The 20688-nt window shown below is 42.2% G+C and overlaps 1 protein-coding gene across 4 annotated transcripts in view; it reads right to left on the bottom strand.

The window, feature by feature from the left end:
- Window positions 1-20688, bottom strand: part of LOC310679672 (putative oxidoreductase ZK1290.5) — a 66561-nt gene that overhangs the window by 42565 nt on the left and 3308 nt on the right. For 2 of the 4 annotated variants that reach the window (XM_083445241.1, XM_083445240.1), the window contains exons 2-3: window positions 5625-5721; window positions 3419-3667 (exon numbers count right to left, since the gene is read on the bottom strand). In XM_083445241.1, the coding sequence (XP_083301367.1) occupies window positions 3419-3667; window positions 5625-5661 (286 nt within the window). In that variant the 5' untranslated portion in view covers window positions 5662-5721. The remainder of the gene's footprint in view (window positions 1-3418; window positions 3668-5624; window positions 5722-20688) is intronic. The other 2 variants (XM_083445239.1, XM_083445238.1) reach the window with 1 other exon arrangement.

Below are 20688 nucleotides of genomic sequence, written 5' to 3'. Positions count from 1 at the left end.
TCCTACTGAAATCAAGCCTTAGAAAGATCATGTCTACATGTTTTTAACCCCAGCATTCTCATATATATATATACACGGGATATATATATTTTATATATTTTACACGGGAAGACACCCGAGGACACCAAAACCTGCATTCCTGTACCCGTGAAAATCTACGAAAGCATATATATATATATATATACATACACACACACACACACACACATATATATATTTGAAACTAAGCTTTAAGATTCAAGTGTTTCCTGGACTCAGTATTATATGCAGCAGAATAAAAATGCTATTTCACTGTGCAAGAAGTGCTGTAGTGTTTAGCCCAACACAACAGCTATGCACCCAAAAGTGAGAAGGAAGCCAACATTCTTCAGACACACATCTTCTGCTCACGACAGGCAATCAAATTAATGTTACATGGTGGCAAATCAGAACCAAATGCCAAAAACACAAAATAACCTAACACATCTCAATGTATACAGTATTTTGATATACAGCCAATTCTGCTATTGCAAGTCAATGGCCATCTCATTAATTTTCCGTTGTTGTGCGTTTCCCGGGAGTCGTTAAAGCTTAGAAGAAAAAGTTCCATTCAAAATGTAAGGCTGACTTTGCATCGTTAGCAGTCACCAGCATGCTTGTGAGTGGAACTAATATTTGCAATTCCATCCGAATTCCCAACAGAGTCAAAGGGAAGCTGCTAACAAAGACCAGAAAGTGAGTCAAAACACACATGGGAGAGAATAAAACAGATTATACATTCAGCAAAGCACTGACCATAGTCAGAGTGATGGAGAGTTATCTGCAATGAACAGTCCAAACAAATCCCATAGTATGCAGCCTCTAAAGCCAAAGCCAGAGATTTTCTATTTCTGCAATTTCATATTGATTCAGTAAGGATGTTCACCATTGGAAAATAACTCTTATATGGAAAGAGTGAAAATCTTAGTCCACACACACACACACACACACACACAATGTAATGAGTAGAATGTATCTGTTCAAGCCCTGTTCCACAGCTAAATACATGACACTGTAATTTGTCATGAGTTGGACACAAAAACCTGCAGATGGCTGTTGCACAATGAGCATGCACCCACAGTTCTTAAGAAAAACTCTAATGCAAAATCAGGAAATGAGAAAACCTGCACAAGTCAGCATGGGCCCAGGTGTCACAGCAGCTCACTGTTAGACAGGCGACATCTTAGTGCATTTTGTACCAACAATTTGGAAACGATCCCTGTTCCAAACCCACCGAGATCAAAAAGTTTCTGCACAAGTGTACAACTGGAGGCTGCCCATTTGCTAAAGTGGACACTCGTTTTAGCTCAGGGAATTATCGCTTGGTAGATTGTGCATTATGATAATTAACAGGTAAGCAAATGCATTCTTGAGATCTTACAGATTAAATGATTGGAGATTTGGTGTTTGTTTGTTTTTAATCCAATTTCCGCAGATACCCCCACCTGCTCCAATTGCCCCTGAAAGTCCTCCGCCTTGGAAGTCTCTTCTTGGCTGCCAGGGATCATGTGGTTTGTAGTCAGAAATCAGGCGCACCGTGTGTCATTTGCTGCCAAGGAGAGTCCCTGCAGAGGCACTCCTAATCCATTCTCATGTCCTCTGCTGCCAACTACTTCTCCTCCATTTCCCAAGATAAGAATAGGAGTGGAAGGGATCTAGCAGGAAGGGAGGAAGCAAGGTGAGTTGCAAGTCCTATTAAAAAATGCAACCCAGCTTGAAGAGGGCTACACTATGAGTGGGAGGGAAGCTGTTTTTTAAAGGCATCCTGTGCCTCAATACTTGTCACGCACCTTATTTGAGCTTGCATGCAGTGATGCCTTAATGCACCTCACTGATGCATCCAAACTAAGGGCAGGTGGCACCCCCTCACTATCTACAAAGCCATTGGGGTGCATAAGTCACAGTTCATGTTGCACAGCAAGTGAGGATAAACATATCTTTATGCAGCTCCTATTCATCCTAATGGGACTTGGGGAGAATTTTTCAGTAGCTTTTGCCTCTTGTGTTGCCCAAGATGGCAGATTGGCAAGGCAAGTTATTTTGAGACACCTCTGAACTGCCATGGGATGCAACAGCACCAAGTCCCACAGAAGGAAAGTTTATGTAGTATAAAAACCACTATGGAGGACATGGCTATGTGAACTGCAAATCACCAGAAAACACAGTTCTACTGTGGCAGGTAGGTCACAATTGTTGGACAGGGTAATTAAGAACACTGTACTTTGAAACACTCATGAAAAGGTTAAGTGGCCATCAGTACCTTCTCCTGAAGCTATGGTGATGGGAGGAAACCAGCTCATCCTTAACTGGGAAAGTGCAAGCAGAAAGCCTTTAGACCTGCCTTCCAAATGTTGCTAGACTACATCTCCAATCAGCTCCAGCCAGTATGCCCAATAGTCAGGGGCACGGGAGGTTGTAGTCAAGCCACATCACATTGGCTGCCTCCGTTTTAAACCAGGTATCAAGGCACATGCTCCTTAAGGTTCTATTGGGCAGCTGGCTCAAGGACAACTTCTGCCATCCGGGGGGGGGGGGGGGATATATTTTTGCATGGAAATACTTCTGAAGCAGCAGATCCAAAGATGATGAGGCATCTTTGAAGAAATCCCCCAAACAAAATGCAAGTGTTCAAAGAGCAGCAACAAAATTTAAGGAAGTAACAAGAGGAGGTGCTGTGTCATTGTGAACTTAGTTCTGCAGAGCTATTGCAACAGCAATGCAGACAAACACAAGTGTCGGGATTCTGGGTCATGACACACTGCCAGTTTTCTTACTAGGAGCCAGTGCTGATGTAACCGGGGCAATATCTTAACCATGGTAAAGTGGTTGGGTATTGGACACACAACACACATTCCTCCAGACTGAATTCTTCCCTTCTGCCTCAACCATTGATGTCAACAATGGTTAAGGCTAAGTGGGTTCCCCACTTAGCTGTCTTCAAGAGCTGGTTAAGGTGGGAATCAGGTTAGTCTTACCTATCACCAGGGCTTTTTTCAGCTGGAACTCACTGGAACACCATTCTGGCACCTCTCAGGTTGCACCACTGCCATTCTAAGAGAACAAGGAAGGCGTTCACGGTGAGTTTCAGCACCTCTTTTCCTAGAAAAACAGCACTGCCTATCACTAATGCTTCTCTAGCATATTTACAGTTAAGGGAGACATGAAGAATTAGCTTTGAGAGGCTGTGAAGAACCAGCGCATGATCCCACAGCCCACTCCTAAGCTATTTGCCATGACTAAGAAACCTGTCCATGATGAAAAGCCTAAGTTTAATATAAGAGGTTTGGTAAAGGCATTTTGCTGCAAGGACACCAGCTGGGCAAGCAATGCACGTGCTAAATATTAATCCAGATTTCCTAACAGGATACTGCAAAGAGAATTAGGAAGAGAAATGCCATACCTAGATACTCAACACCAAGTCTCTTGCAGGACTCTAAGCAGGCTTGTTTAGCGTTCTCGTAGCCATAGTCTGTATGCCAGAGCTTGGTAGTTATCCAGAGATCCTCCCGTTTTACACCACTCTCCTTGATGGCCTCCTGCAGAAGCGATTCACAGCCATATCTCTTTGCCGTGTCAATATGACGAATGCCACATTTCTGAAGCGCATACACCACAGCATCGTGGGAGTAGCCACCGTAATGGGATGTTCCTTGAAAACACAAAAGGCAAAATTTCCATTATTTTATGAATACGCTTTTCGTATTTCAAATAGGACTGCAACAGTGACGTGGGGTGGAATTTTTTTCAGTGTTTTCTTTTCCCACTGAAAATCTTCCATAGCATCAGCAATGAAGAAAGGAGGCCATCTGCAAATTACTGTTAGGCAAGCCTGGCAGTTTGAGAGTTTTTAGCTTTGTTTACTAAATGCAAATAAAAGTAAGCATGAAAAACCAGATCAATCGTATAAGATTTTCTGATGACACTGATTTCCCCCCGCCACAATGTCAATTACCGTATTTTTCGCCCTATAGGACGCACCGGCCCATAGGACGCACCTAGTTTTTTGGGGGGGAAATAAAGAAAAAAAATTTATCCCCCCTCCCCGCCGCGGGGAAAGCCCGAGCTTTTAAAAACGCACCTACCGTAGTTTTTAGAGGAGAAAAGGATATCTGCCTGAAGCGCGGGACGTTCTGCTTCAGCGCGCCCCGTGCAGCAGACTGCTATCCGCAGCCTAGGGAGCCCTGTGGGAACTCCCGAAGGGCTCCCCAGGCTGCGGATGTCTTTCCGAAGCGTGGGGTGCTCTGCTTCAGCGCGCCCTGCACTCCGGGAAGCAGGCTGCTATCCGCAGCCTAGGGAGCCCTGCGGGAACTCCCGCGGGCTCCTCAGGCTTGCTGATAGCTTCCTGGAGCCTGGGGATCGAGAGGGGTCGGTGCGCACCGACCCCTCTCGCTCTCCAAGCTTCAGCGAAAGCCTGCATTTGCTCCATAGGACACACACAGATTTCCCCTTCATTTTTGGAGGGGGAAAAGTGCATCCTATAGGGCGAAAAATACGATACCTCAATTCCAGAATTTTTTCCAACACAAAAAAATCTGGAAAAACCCACATCACTGGGATGCAACATATAACAAGTGAAATGAGAATAAAATGAAAATAGATTAAGTTAAAAATTGATACCCAGGGATAAAATCCTATATTTCATTATTTGGGGCACATCTGTCACCACCGCTATTAAGCTACTTCACACTTCACATCCTGCAAATTTTGCAAGGGAACTGATGATTCTCTATGAAAGTTGTCTAGCTTCCTGTCTGTGGTTTCCAGTATTCATTGGGAAGCGTGAAAGAATTTATTTTACATGGATTGTGCTTGCAGAGTGGAATGTTGTCAGTCAAAACAGGCCTAAGATGCCTCATTACTAGTTGAATCCTAGTGGTATTGACATATGGCTTTCTTTGCATTCTACATTGAAAACTCAGCTTCTGCTAAGAAGGCATACCCCGTGATGTGCCTTTCCATGTGAGATGTTTGTTTGAAAGGGATCCAACAGAGTTTTGAGTTTGACTGATCTGATAGATAAACTCAACCCACCCCCAATGGCTTCTGCCGGCCTTTGCTTTCCACGCAGGAAGGAAACATGCAGTTTGCTTTCTCTGTGGCAAACTATGCTGCAATTGTGATATGCGCTGGGCAAAATTCATTTGAATTGCTCATCTGTTGATGATTGGCAGCTGAGTGTTTCAACAGATTCCAATGAGGTGACATTATAATAATAATAATTTATTATTTGTAGCCCGCCCATCTGGCTGGGTTTCCCCAGCCACTCTGGGCGGCTTCCAACAAAGATTAAAAATACATCAAAAATACATGTCACACATTAAAAACTTCCCTGAATAGGGCTGCACTGACGGACATGACAGTTCCATCTATAGTTTTGGGTCTGTGGAGAATCCATTTACACACACAAATCACCACCTGATGATTAACATGCTTGTATGAACCACTCCAGAGGGACACATACCCCACGCCTCTAAAGTGGAGCGGGCAACCACACAGGCAGGCTAGGAGCCATGGTCAATTCATTTCCAACAACAGTGCAAATAAAATTATAGTAGTAAGTATCCAATTCAACTCATGTGCTGTTTTTAAGCTTTTCTTCTGCCTACCAAAAATCCAAGTTCTGTTGCACAGATGTGCGTCCATTTTGTTAGTTCTGCAAAACTTATGCTTTTATCATTATTCATGTTTTCAAACAGCTGAGAACTGTCAACAAAGGAAGGGAAAACAAAAGGAACTGAAAGTCATTGTGACATTTTGAACCTCTCTTCCGCAATCATAAGAGCTAGAAACTTGTATTTTTAAAACATAAAGCGTTGCAAAACACATACAATTCTCTGGTTCTTAAGAACAGGAAAACATTGTTTGCAAACCCAAGAATGCAAGTGATTTTAAGGGTTCTGAATAGGGAATGACGTTCCTGGCAGCCTAGATGCATGGTGGTAAGGTGACATATGCAAGCATATTGCACAGTACGCAAGCCAACAGGAGAGGAAATGGTTTAGCCGGAAGAGCAATTAGCAGGTGGACTGCAAGATAAAGAACGTGTACCCTTGCGGGTACAGCAGGGCTTGAGTTTATCTCATAATTTCTGGATATCTGTTTTTTCCTGCCTACCGCCCATCTGCCTACCAGCACAACAACTTGAGGAAGAGCCCACTCAACTCTCAGCCTTCAGTCAGCTCTACACTAAGTTTCCAAGCGCACCCATTCGATATGCTAGTTCTATGGGGCCTTATATATATTTTTTTTGTTGCTGTTTAGTCATTTAGTCATGGGGGGATGCGGGTGGCGCTGTGGGTTAAAGCCTCAGTGCCTAGGGCTTGCCGATCGAAAGGTCGGTGGTTCGAATCCCCGTGGCGGGGTGCGCTCCCACTCTTCGGTCCCAGCGCCTGCCAACCTAGCAGTTCGAAAGCACCCCTGGGTGCAAGTAGATAAATAGGGACCGCTTACTAGCGGGAAGGTAAACGGCGTTCCGTGTGCTGCGCTGGCTCGCCAGAGCAGCGATGTCACGCTGGCCACGTGACCCGGAAGTGTCTTCGGACAGCGCTGGCCCTTGGCCTCTTTGAGTGAGATGGGCGCACAACCCTAGAGTCTGTCAAGACTGGCCCGTACGGGCAGGGGTACCTTTAGTCATTTAGTCGTGTCTGACTCTTCATGACCCCATGGACCAGAGCACGCCAGGCACTCCTGTCTTCCACTGCCTCCCGCAGTTTGGTCAAATTCATGCTGGTAGCTTCGAGAACACTGTCCAACCATCTCGTCCTCTGTCGTCCCCTTCTCCCTGTGCCCTCCATCTTTCCCAACATCAGGGTCTTTTCCAGGGAGTCTTCTCTTCTCATGAGGTGGCCAAAGTATTGGAGCCTCAGCTTCTGGGTCTGTCCTTCCAGTGAGCACTCAGGGCTGATTTCCTTAAGAATGGATAGGTTTGATCTTCTTGCAGTCTTTTAGTACATGCTAAAACTTGAGCGTGCGCTTTTGAAATTCTCCATGCAATCTTGCACCCTTGAATGTGATAGAAAAATACCACATACTGCGAAGGCTCTTCCATTCTTCCTGGCAGCAGCTACAATCAAGCCTATGGCTGGTTGCTCACCATGTACCCTGCCCAGTTCAAACATCATTCTCCCCATGATCATTTTCCACATACACCGTCATGTAGATATTTTCTGCCATTTGAACGAGCCCAGAGAGATGGTCACGTGGGTTAATTTTGTTCTCATAACCTTAGTACATTTTGTTCTACTGCCCCAGTTCCTGAGATTGTTTAGTTCACTCTGTATAGCTTCCTGACCCTTCTCTGTATTAACAATGCTTTTAGTCATCTGTAGTTTTCATTAAGTCATCTCCCCTCTCCTCCCGCAGGCTGAAAAGTAAAATACTGCAGTGAGGGCAAATGAGATATCTCAGCTATATAATTTACTAACATGTCTTTTAAAAAAATTGTTTTCTTCCCTTTAACCAGTTGTTGTTGTTTAGTCGTTCAGTCGTGTCCGACTCTTCGTGACCCCATGGACCAGAGCACGCCAGGCACTTCTGTCTTCCATTGCCTCCCGCAGTTTGGTCAGATTCATGTTTGTAGCTTCGAGAACACTGTCCAACCATCTCGTCCTCTGTCGTCCCCGTCTCCTTGTGCCCTCCATCTTTCCCAACACCAGGGTCTTTTCCAGGGAGTCTTCTCTTCTCATGAGGTGGCCAAAGTATTGGAGCCTCAGCTTCAGGATCTGTCCTTCCAGTGAGCACTCAGGGCTGATTTCCTTAAGAATGGATGCGTTTGATCTTCTTGCAGTCCACGGGACTCTCAAGAGTCTCCTCCAGCACCATAATTCAAAAGCGTCAATTCTTCGGCGATCAGCCTTCTTTATGGTCCAGCTCTCACTTCCATACATCACTACTGGGAAAACCATAGCTTTTACTATACGGACCTTTGTTGGCAAGGTGATGTCTCTACCTTTTAAAATGCTGTCTAGGTTTGTCATTGCTTTCCTCCCAAGAAGCAGGCGTCTCTTAATTTCGTGGCTGCTGTCACCATCTGCAGTGATCTTTAACCAGTGTCATATTATAATAATAAGAATTTATTATTTATACCCCGCCCATCTGGCTGAGTTTCCCCAGCCACTCTGGGCAGCTCCCAATCGAGTGTTAAAAACACACAGCATTAAATATTAAAAACTTCCCTAAACATCTTAAAACAAATGCAAAGATATACAAATGCAAGGGAGCATACAACTCTCTTGCTACAACAGCTCCCTGGCTACTGGTCCGTTTCTGGACACTATTTAAAGTGGTGGTTATGACCTATAAAGCCCTAAACAGCTTAGGTCCAAGCTATCCAAGCTTTTCAACCACATCCCCTTAGGGAAACTTGCCCCATTTTTGAGATCTTTGGGGAAGGCCCTTCTCTCAGTCCCACCACCCTCAGAGACATGTTTGATACGGCCACGGAACAGGGTCTTCTTGGTGGCTGCTCCCAGACTTTGGAACTTCCCCCATAGAGATGGATGGAGCAACTTCACAACTGGTCCCACCCACAACACACACATATACTTTGAATTCATTGTGCACGCAAAACTACCCTCTACACTGGAGTTAGCAGGAGAGACCTTGCTAGCCGAAGACCTCCTTGGGATAGTGTTGCTTCCTAATTACATGGTCCTTAGATTTAATTGCTTACCATTTTTCTACCCTTACACTATTTATTCTAACATGTCTTCCTGGAATTCCAACACTACAGTCATAGCCCTCGTTCAAGTGCTGAAGTGGCAATCAATATGATACATTCTAAGCAATTAAATATTTGTACAGGTTAGCCTTACATTTTGGTAATTTGTTTTATTACATTCTGAACAATCTAGCCAATTGTGCCTTCATATCATTATTTATCATGACTACTTGCAATGACAACTTAAGAATGATTGCTAGGAAAATGGTGAATTCAACATTGGCAGGATGTATTCCATATTAAAATGCACAAATTGTTTTTCTATATAATGATACATGCTACAACTGTATTTAAATGTTACCAAGGAAGTTAGGAAGTATCCAGAACCAACACGCTACAGACATGGGAGGAAATGAATGTGCTTATATAATTACACCATGGAGATATTAATGGAATGTTGAATTATATAACTACCATAGAAAAGCTACTACACTTTTTTTTCATAACAAACTCTTCCCTTTTAATAAGCTGGTGTCGGTGCCAAGGAAATTAGGTTGTGGCTATTGTGTCTCTTTGTGTCTGAATAGCCACTTCCAAGCACACCAAATGAATGGAGTTCATTCAGAGGTCTTGCAAATGGGCTCAGACCCCTTTTGTGCATAATAGAGTCCAGTAAGAAAATTTAGGGCACACAGATCTTCTACAAAAGCCCACTCCTGTATGCAAAAGAACCTGGATCCTTGGTTAACACTGTTCTTTGGTTGTGTTAAGTATGCTTGAAGGAAATGGCTAGTAACTCCAGATATCGTATTTACAGACAGCCACGTTTGCAGGAAGCTGCAGCAATATTTCATGAAATAGGCAAACAAACAAAGGAACCTGCCTCTTTCTGAAAACCTTCAGGAGCAGCTTCACTTCTGGTGAAATCCATACAAATCATAAAACAAATGAACAAATCGTAGATTTGTAGAGCTGCAAGGGACCCTGAGGATCACCTAGCCAAAAATTAAATATTGCAGATGGCAGATAGTTCCTCCTCACCTCCCTTCCAAATTAACAATTAATATACCAGCCAGCGGACACAGACTGGAAAATTACATAATTGCCACCAAACCTTAATTGAAAAGCTGCAGCAATGGCAGTATTGGGGGTGAGGGGGGGATGGCCTCTGAATCCTGAAGACCACCGCAGGGACCAGCTGACAGCCTTCTGAGGACTGAATTCTGCCTGTAGGCTGCCAGGTTTCCAGCCTTTATCCAAGCCATGCCAGATTCATGCAAGAGGAGAAAAGCTTTAATTCAGGAGTCTTTTCCTTCTCGCAGCTTTTCAAGTGATTTCTATGAGCAAACAGCTATGATTTTTATTAAATGTTAATATACAATTATAACAACAACAGAGCAAAATGTAAATAAACAATGCTCCCTCCCACCCCTTTATCAAACTACTGTATTTTTTGCTCTATAAGACTCACTTTTTCCCTCCTAAAAAGTAAGGGGAAATGTGTGTGCGTCTTATGGAGCGAATGCAGGCTGCGCAGCTATCCCAGAAGCCAGAACAGCAAGAGGGATTCCTGCTTTCGCTTCACAGCGATCCCTCTTGTTGTTCTGGCTTCTGAGATTCAGAATATTTTTTTCTTGTTTTCCTCCTCTAAAAACTAGGTGCGTCTTATGCTCTGGTGCGTCTTATAGAGCGAAAAATACGGTAGCTTGCCTGAGAGTAATGGTCTCTTTCTTCTTTCCACAGAGGTTCGGTACAAGGTATTACTGGAATCCACAAGAATTTGACCTTTCCAACCTGGACCAGGGTCCAAGATGCTTATCCAAAAATGTCCACCCAAAATTTGAGACATAGATGAAGACCATATTTCTAAGGCAGGGGCTAGCAAACCGGTGTCATCAGTTTACAAAACACTGAATGTCTCTGGCTTTTCTTCGCCTCATGAACAGCTATTTTTATGATTTAAAGTTGCAATCCTGTACACACTTACCTAGGAGTAAGCCCAACTGAACTCAGTGTTCTAAGTAGACATGTACAGGATTGTGCTATGATTCTTACTAATTTGCAAATGTACTAAGGAATCACAATCTCATTCTTGATCTCCCTTTCCTTTCAAGCAGATGGTTTTAAAACTTAATATAATTATGGTAAGTTGTGAAAGCAGCTACATCTGCAACAATCACCTTTCCTCCCTAATCTGGCTGAACACTTTCTGTTCCGTGTATAGTTCTGGATGGAGACCCCAAGAAGTCTGCACAACGCTCTGAACATTGAACAAAAGCTATAAAGTGGTATCCAGCTAAGACAAACCCAGAATAGACCAAATTGCTAAAGTGTGCTAAATTAGTGATGTCCTTTAATTTCAATGGGTGAACTCTGAGGAGGACTACTAAAATCCAGAGATGATAAGTAACAACGTTTTATGTTATTGACTCTTTGGCAGTTATACAATATTATCATCATCACATTATATAAACAAAGGGACTGCTCTTAAGTTTTTCAGAGTTATGTTTATCTTTTATTCATGTATTTTGCCTCTGCTGAGAATATCCTATTACTGTTTTTTAGCCCTCTGAATTAATTTCCTGACTAAAAGGCTTAGAAGTTTTTAACTGTTGAGTTTCCTACAGTACAATTCAGAATGACACCCCAAATATTTACAACCTTTATCTATATCCTCTGAAATGTTGTTCCCATAAAAACAGGATGTGTGCTAAGGAAACCTATAGGTAGTTATACAGAACTCATTAACCTTGAGTAAAACCATATTGTGTCTTTAGCTCTAGTTAAAACTGAGAAGAGTCCTTGCAGGATGTGGCCATAAAGTGGAAAGCTGATCCATAACAGCATATGCATACTAATTTATTTTGACATCCAGTCTTTCATTTCTGTGGAGTTACTCAACATTTGGACTACATCGTGGGAATGTTTTAACTAAACCTGGATAGGGCTTTCAGTTCCGCTGTTTTGCTTAAGATATGTATCATTTCCAAAGCAAGTCTTGCATAAAAGAATCAGGCAACTTCATGTTATTTTTTTTGATGAAAAACAATTAAAGTACAATTACATCTGTACAATCATGTTTCAGTAACACAGCTTTAAAAAAAACACAAGCAACCATGAAACGTTCAGCATGCTTCTCTTTCTTTAAATCCTTGTACAGACTATCCTTACAGCAAACCAATGCACTAAAGTTAATTCTTTTAGGAAATAGTGACCATGTGTGAGTTCTGATATTTAGAAATTAATTACACCAGAAGGGCCTCGCTAATACATTATGCCAACTTCCAAGAAGACAAGCTCATATAGGAACATAAGCAGCTTATACCCCAGCCAGATGGGCAGGGTATAAATAATAAATTATTATTATTATTATTAGTATTATTATTATTATTATTATTATTATTTTACAAATTCAGACCATTAGTCCATCTACCTTAGATACTGTCTACCTTAGATACAAACTTGGCCCTCCAGCTCTTTGGGAACTACAATTCCCACCATCCCTGACCACTGGTCCTGTTAGCTAGGGATGATGGGAGTTGTAGTCCAAAAACAGCTGGGGGGGGACAAGTTTGGCCATCACTGGTCTACACTCACAGGCAGTGGCCCTACAGGGTTTCAGACAAGGTGTCCTTCCCAGCCCTACCTGAAGATGCTGGGGATTGAACTTGTAACCTTCTGCAGTGTGTCAGGAGCCAGTGTGGTGTAGTGGTTAAGAGTGGTAGCCTAGTAATCTGGGGAACCGGGTTCGCGTCTCCGCTCCTCCACATGCAGCTGCTGGGTGACCTTGGGCCAGTCACACTTCTTTGAAGTCTCTCAGCCCCACTCACATCACAGAGTGTTTGTTGTGGGGGAGGAAGGGAAAGGAGAATGTTAGCCGCTTTGAGACTCCTGAAGGGGAGTGAAAGGCGGGATATCAAATCCAAACTCTTCTTCTTCTTCTTCTGCAGGCAAAGCAGATACTCTATCCCTGAGCTTCAGCCTTCCCAAACACATACAACTTTGTATATGCACAACTAGTTCTCAAAATATTTGCCTTAAACATTCATAGAGGCATCCCACTAATCAAACAATCCTAATAGAACGCCAGTCGTTTCATTTCCAACACACCTTTTGCTTCTGAATTTTTCATTTGGCACCTGAGACTGTTAAAAAGCAGAATAACAGAATGAGAAAAACTGAAAAACTAAAGGGGGGGGTGGACCACAGGGCATACATAAAGAAGCCATAAACATTAGCATTTAGGATGAAGATAATACCTTAGCTATGGTTAGTGCATAATTACATACTTGGAAGTAGGGTCCTCTGTTTTATTTTTGGCACCAAAATTACTTCGGAATGCATTTTCCACAACGAAATTATTACTTCAGAGGCTAGTACACCCTTCTACATGTCTCTGATGTAGGACATCTGATCAGTTTATCTACCCTTCCTTCTTTTTCCAGTTCCCCAAGTGGTTTCTCAGCATCCCACCACAGCAAGTCTAAGGAAATGTTTATGTGTGACAGCTACAGGGATGACCTATGGCTACGTAGGAGCAGGAACCATGCTCCTGTGTATTAACAGTATTTCTGAGAGTAGCATCACCAGGCAGCTGAGCAGGCAGAGGGCTCAGTCCAAAACAGGATTCAGATGGAGAACGAGGCAGATCCCACTTGATGGCCTAAGCCGTGAATGGGGAACCTCAGCCCCAGGGGCCAAACGCAGCCTTTGAGCCCTCTCTGTCTGGCCCTTCGGACTCTCCCCAAGCCACATCTTACTGGCTCTGATTTGCAGTCTTCTTTATGCCAGGCTAGAATGAGTGCTTGAACTTGTGCTTCTTGCTTGCTTGCATGGAGGACAGGAGTTGCTCTGCTTGTCCTGCTCACCTGTGCCATTGTGGTCCCTGGAAGTTGGGCCAGAATGGGACCATGGGCTAAAAAAGGTCCCCTATGCAGATGCTAGTAAGCCGGTCCACACAAATGTAATATGGGAGGGTCAACCCCAGGACAGAATGACCTAGACAAAGACCTAGAAACATTTATAGCCTGGGCAGAGAAAACCAATAGGATGGAAAGAGGGAGGCTAGCCCCAAGAGACAGCCATTCACACAACAGGAGGCTCTTGGGTGAAGACCAGACTGAACCTGACAGACAGCACTCACTCCAGTAACAGAGTAAAGATTCAGAATATGCTGCATAATACACTAGTGGCCAAAATTGTAGAAACCTTTCGGGAACAGTATATTTCCAAGGTTTGATGGCTCATAACACCACTTTTTTTTTTTATTAGTACCATAAAATTATATATCAATGGAATGACAAATTTCTAAGTGTCTAACTTGCTTTAAATAAAAAATTTAAAAGGTATTTCTGCAGCTCACTTTAAAGTGTTTACCTGCAGTAAAGAGGAGAGGATTTGAAACCACAGCACAGAGCACTGAAAGCCAGGTGATTAAAGTCCCTTCTATGCAGGCAATTTCATAAGCTGTGCTACAGCACAGCACACTTTTATTTAAATGTCTTTATGGAGAAAGTGCCAAAATCTTGAAGCCTTTTCTTTCACTCAGCACTTTCCCACCGTTGTGAGAACTATTTCTCATTAACAACCAAATTGTTTTTAGATGCTCTGCTATAAGATGTTTCCTTAGAAACCGTTTGGTAAAAGGCTGTGGCTTTCTTCCATAGAAAATCTCAAGCAGTGAAAAGGCAGATTTTCTGGCATAAATCAAATCCAATTTCCAGGGTTCACTAAACCTTTTCTCCTCAGAATAATGTTTTGTGACTAGATCTGAACAGTTAATAGTGCACAAAGAATTGCTGGTGTGAACCAGTTTTCAATGATTTCCACTCTACTCCTTTTGTTACAGCCAATTGAAATAACTTCCAGTACTTCTTATACCTGGACGGATCCTTGGTCTTCCCTGTTCTCCTTTTCTTCCCACCATGAGATAGGAAGAAACCAAAGAAGTATTGTTGGGTCTGTTTTTCACATGAGACACATCAAAAGAATTCACATATTTATTACTTTCAGCACAGGATAAATTATTTTCCTTTTAAGATTAAGCCTTCAGATTACCTGTCTGAAATTTATAAACTAGCTTAGTATATTGTTTTGCTGCCTATTTAGAATACTGTGTGTGTTTTCTGACACAATTAAATATCTTGAGACAATTAATGTCTCAACTGCAGCAGTTGTGACACTTTTTCTACCTAAGGGATGCTATTACATCTGACTAATAGCATCATAATTGCATTATAATTCTGCATACTGAAGACTAAGGCTCTTGAACAGAGAAGGCTCAGTAGCCTCACAGAACTGCAGTTCACAGTATTCCTGGGGAAAATTCGCTGCAGTTAAATCAGTGTGTTGAATAGAAGTACAATCAGTTGTAAACAACTAATGCATTCTGTGTTAATCTCACACATTTTTATATTTATTACATACTGCCGTAAATTGTATATCTCTAGGGTGCAGGAATACTAACATTAATAAAAAATGTTGAGCCCATGAGTGTGTGATACAAATCAAATATAATCATCATCACGTAACTAGCAAAATTCCTTTTTATTATAGTGCCATGGCTGTGGGGGTGGGGGTGGGAGCACCCATATATTGCAATGATTCCTACTTAGGACAATACATTGGCTGTGTTTGCATGTAACAATAAGCTATCGTTTAGAATGAGGAGAATGAGCCAGAATGAGCCTCACACTCATGCACCCTCCTTTTGTGTCACTGCAAGAATATCAGAAGCTTTCACTTCTGCTTTTTGATTAACCACAGTTTAGCCTTATTCAGAAACAACTGTGGTTAATTTTTAATTTTTTAAAAACCAGCTCAATAGCCTATGGTTCAAACGGTCTTGGCCCAGTATACCTGAAGGAGCATCTCCACACCCACCGTTCTGCCCAGACGCTGAGGTCCACCACCGAGGGCCTTCTGGCGGTTCCCTCATTGCGAGAAGCAAAGCTACAGGGAACCAGGCAGAGGGCCTTCTCGGTAGTGGCGCCTACCCTGTGGAACGCCCTCCCATCAGATGTCAAAGAGATAAACAACTACCTGACATTCAGAAGACATCTTAAGGCAGCCCTGTTCAGGGAAGTTTTTAATGTGTGACATCTTAGTGTATTTTTGGTCTTTGTGGAAGCCGCCCAGAGTGGCTGGGGAAACCCAGCCAGATGGGAGGGGTACAAATAAATTATTATTATTATTATTATTATTATTATTATTATTATTATTATTATAAAATTGGGTTGTTTCAACAAACCATTGTTGTGATAAATCAAGGTTTGATTAATTGCAACAAGCTGTGGTTAAACAAAAAGCGGAAGTGAAAGCTTCTGATCTCCTCCTTGTGGCCATGCCAGAGGAGGGAAATAAATGTACAAGTTCAAGGCTTTGGTGCAGCTTGTTCTTGTAATAAACTTGAGTTTATGTCCAAATGAAGCCTTTTAGTTTCATTCACACATGCAGGGTCCTATTCAGCAGAATAGGCACATAGCATCAGAAATTGAGTAGGTTTAATCTCCCACTTTTCCTTCTCCCTATAAATGTCAGTCATGGGAGAGAGTAAAGGGGCGTATTTGCAGTCACAGCTAAGGTGGGAACTAAAGCTGGTGGTGACCCAATTTCTTGCAAGGAGTATGCTTTTGTTCTTCCCTAACAGTCTTGCCAACCCATTTACTTTGGTTCACAGAACATTCTGGAAGGGGGAAGACAATGAGAATATACCTTCCCTGCCCAACTGCCCAAGCCAAACTAAAACGACCAACTTACTTTAGCCCCAAGACATTCACTTTGTTCAGGGATAAGGAAGATATGCTTTAACAGCAAATGGCACAAAGGCCAATTTTGTGATTCCTGATTTACTATTTCTACTATTCTGCCATTTAAGTATACAATGGTATATGAAAACCTGAAGGATGTAGTTAGGGGCATTAAGGCTGCAGTCCTATGCACGCTTACCTGGGAGTAATGTGAGTGCTTCTGGTGCACGAAAAAAAATAATATATCTTAAATATGTCGGGCAGCGTATTAATGCTCTTTGGTTCCACAAAAGCAAAAGGAAAGGTACACTACATAAAATACCATCTCATTAAAGAAAGACTGCTTATTAAGTGGTACTGCCTTACCCGTTTCTCCCTTTTAAACTGAGAAGCAGAAAAACTAAGCAAGGCATTGATTATTCTTCTGTGATTTCATGGTAAGCAACCTGCAAGTTCAACTTTCTGACATGCATTATTTGGGGGGGGGGGTTAATTCAGCCATCTACATAGCTGTCTCCCTTGACAAGAAGCACCGACAAACCCAAGGGGAGCAGAAAATCAGCATTCTCCCCCTGACTCAGCTGAAGGCACAATGGCTGCAACCCAAGTTGCAGCCTCACGTGATACAGCCATTCAAGTCTCGTTTTTGTACATAGCCTCTGGCTAAGAAAGAAAAGCATTAAACACAAATGTGGCATGTGAAAGGGGGGGGGGGGAATGCTAGAAAGCTTCCCTAGATTTTAGAAGTACTGTGGGAGAAAGACAAACACAGTTATCAGGTTTAAGGACATTAACCAAGTGTTGAAACAGTGCAACAACTTTGTGTACCAACACTTTACAAAGAAACAAACTGCACGCCTGTGCATTTTCTACAAAGCCTTTTTCAGTTCTGCATGAAGCACAGTATTGAAGACTGAGAATAGGAAGCATTTACCTATTTCAATTGCTCTTAGGCTGACTCACAAAATAGATTGGAATTGGTCAATCTGTGCCACAAGTGGACGAGGAAGTAGTTAAGTGGTGACACTCCTGGACTCCAGAATGAGTACAGTCATACCTCGGGTTGAATATGCTTCAGGATGAGTGCGTTCAAGTTGCGCTCCACAGCAACCCGGAAGTAACGGAGCGCGTTACTTCCGGGTTTCGCCGCTTGCGCATGCGCAGGCGCTCATAATGCCGTCATGCGCAGAAGCAGCAAAAAGCGACACGCGAGTGCGCAGACGTGCCGTTGCTAGTTACTTTTGCTTCTAGATGCGAACGGGGCTCCCGAACGGATCCCGTTCGCATCTAGAGGTACCACTGTATCCACAGGCCTGGCTTCTGCCTATCTGAACCACTTTCTGCTTCTCAGCTCAGCAGACTGGAGGGAAAACCCAGAGAAGCATGGGCAAAACAGAGTCTCCCACTGTTTTTGAACAGCTGCCATCATCTCTGATCACTGGTCCTGCTAGCTAGGGATGATGGAAGTTGTAGTCCAAAAAAAAAGCTGCCGACCCAAGTTTGGGGAAACACTGGGGAAAGAAGGTACAATGGGCTTTTGCGATTGTGACGAGCTGAAGTTACTTTGTTGAAACTTTCAGAGTTGTAGCCAACTCAGTTCCTTCCAAAGCAGACCCATTGAAAGGAATGAACCTGTTAGTTGTGCCCATTAACTTCCATGAGTGTGTAGGACTAGCATTCGATACAGTCCTGAATTCTCAAGGTTACGTTAACAGTTTGCTACTAATTGACTCTGGAATAAAAACTGAAACATGCTCTCATTTCAAATTAAAAGTTTCCACCCCTTTCTATTTTGTAGCACCATTTGGATCTGTATCAAACCGGAAAGTTACCCAAGCAAAACGGTTTCAAAAACAAGAAGGAATGTTGTTCCCAAAGCCTCGACTCCTCCACATGGGCAGAAGAGTGGAAGAAAGAGAAATGGAAGTGATGCAGAAATAATCCTCCCCTCCTCTCATGTGTTAGAAAGCAATATCAGCGAGTATTCCATATCCAGACTACAGGTGGGGGAAATCACCCAGCTGCAATATCAAATTTCTAGGGGAAAGCTGTGTATGCCAGGACAGAGGGCATACTTTGGCCAAGGGTGTATACCCTCCATATTCAATCAAAATAATAATGTAAGAATTCAGCAAATAATGTTGGCATGTTCACGCTACATTAATTAGATAAAAGCCAAACATTTTTTTAAAAAATAAATAAAGCAGAACTATTTTAATTGACCAAGCTACCAATAAAATTAGTTGAAACTTAAGAATTCTTTCCCATAAAATACTAACTCATGGCTTTGGGATGGGTGGGTGTCACAGAAGATCATATGGATTTGTGCCTGAAATTGCTTAAGAATAATTCTGATAAAAACAACTTAAAGACAGCAACTTGGCTTATGAATTTCCTTTCCTTTATTGTCATTATTTTTCAAATATGTATGCAGAAGCTATAATTGAGTGAATTGCTCAGCTAGCCACAAATCCTTGGCATTAGAAAGCAGCCAGAAGAAAATACTTGGCCATCTGTTTCTTATACTGTAAAATCCCCTGAATTTATTCCACCGTATCCAGATGCTTTTCACAAAGTAAAAAAAAAAACTCTAACAAAGCCTCATGAACTGATCTTCCTTCATCATGGCAAATTCTGGTTAACAGAATGGATTGCGCTATTTATGTCAATAGATTCATTTTCTTCTAATCGGGATAGTGAAAGACATTCAGGGTTGTGTCTAATGGTGACTTTGGACTTGCACAGGGGCTTCCAATAGCACAAAACACATCAGTTTTGCCAATTCCTGCTACTCATTGCGCCCTCTGTTCCCAAGGTTTTCCACAACCCTGAAAACAACCTATCTTAATACATCTCCCTCATTTGGCTAGTATCTATGAATATTATAGTTAACCTCATATTCTGGATCTTTCAGAGATTGTGTAGATAAACCAAGTTGTACTTTTTGATTTGATTTGATTTAATACTTATATTCTGCTTTTCCAGCAACAGAGCTCAAAGCAGCTCACAATAATCACATATAAAAAACAACAAAGACTGCAATTGCTATAATATCAAACACAATAACATATAAATAAAGCAAACAACAGGAATAAGTTCATCAAAACAATTAGTAGAATTCAAGAAAATCCTAGTAACTTAGTATTGCCAGGATACTTTCCCCAGAGAAACACCACGAGAAGTTACAGGGGGTGGAATCTTATCTAGGATGGTTTTCAATTTTATCTGCTAGGAATTAGGTTAGGCTAAGAGACTGAGTTTCATTCAGTCAAGAATAAGCAGGAATTTGAACCCAGAACCACCTGAGCTGAAGTACAGAACTCTGTGTACTACACTAGCATTCTGGCAGCATGTTGTTTCACAGGCTTGTGCTACTTAAAACCCTGAAATTCTAATAATTACGTCAACCAGAATTCTTTTTTATTTAAATAAAGGATGTCCAATCAAAACAAAAATTTCCCCTTCACAATAAGGAGACAAAAAACTGTGCAATGTTTAAAAGGCAGCTTTTAAACTGCCACAGAAACCAGGGTCGTTCTTTTAAGAACATGTATCATATAAAGTTCCAGAAATGTTACATGGTGAACAGCTTTGCAACTACGGGTTTCTCTTCTGTAATTTAATAAAATGCTTATAGAAGTATCTTGCTAAGACTACAACTAATGAAATACATCTTAAACACCAGGAGATTCCATTTATTAAGTCTCTCGCCTCCCACAATGGCTTTCAACAATGAAGGCACATTGAATGCACTGCGTGGCTTCCAAAAAGCTGCTCTAGTTGCTGTATTATTTTTTCCAATTGTTTTTAGCCGTTATGCTGCAATGAAGCTTTTAAAAAGAAGTTGTACAAGGCCACAGAAGCCTTTATAAAGGCCAGGAAGTGACGCCTCCTTGCTTATTAGAATTAGAGTGTACGATGAGCACCATGTGGTCCTATTTCAAAGGGGTTTCAAGAAGAGGAGATATTCTGCAGATTTTAATTAAACCAGCAGTTCTGAAACTGTGTTTTAGGGACCCTGGAGTTCCTTGGGAGGCTTAACTGGGATTTCTCAAGAAGATCAGTAATTTTGGACGAATATCCCTAAAAACAAAACTTGCTCCTAATCATCTTAAATGACACACAAGCACAGAATCACCTTAAGCATTTCACATACCGCAGTTGCCTTGACGTATTATTTACTCAAGTTTCCCACGCCCACAAAGCTCCTGGTTTTCCACTTTCTACCAGCTTCTTGGGCGCCATGATCACTGCAGATGGTGA

Source organism: Podarcis tiliguerta (genome assembly GCF_965153285.1).
Source record: "Podarcis tiliguerta genome assembly, chromosome: 6".
In the NCBI taxonomy this organism is placed as follows: Eukaryota; Metazoa; Chordata; class Lepidosauria; order Squamata; family Lacertidae; genus Podarcis; species Podarcis tiliguerta.
The sequence above is the reverse complement of the archived record's forward strand: the minus strand, read 5'-3'. Positions and strand labels throughout refer to the sequence as shown.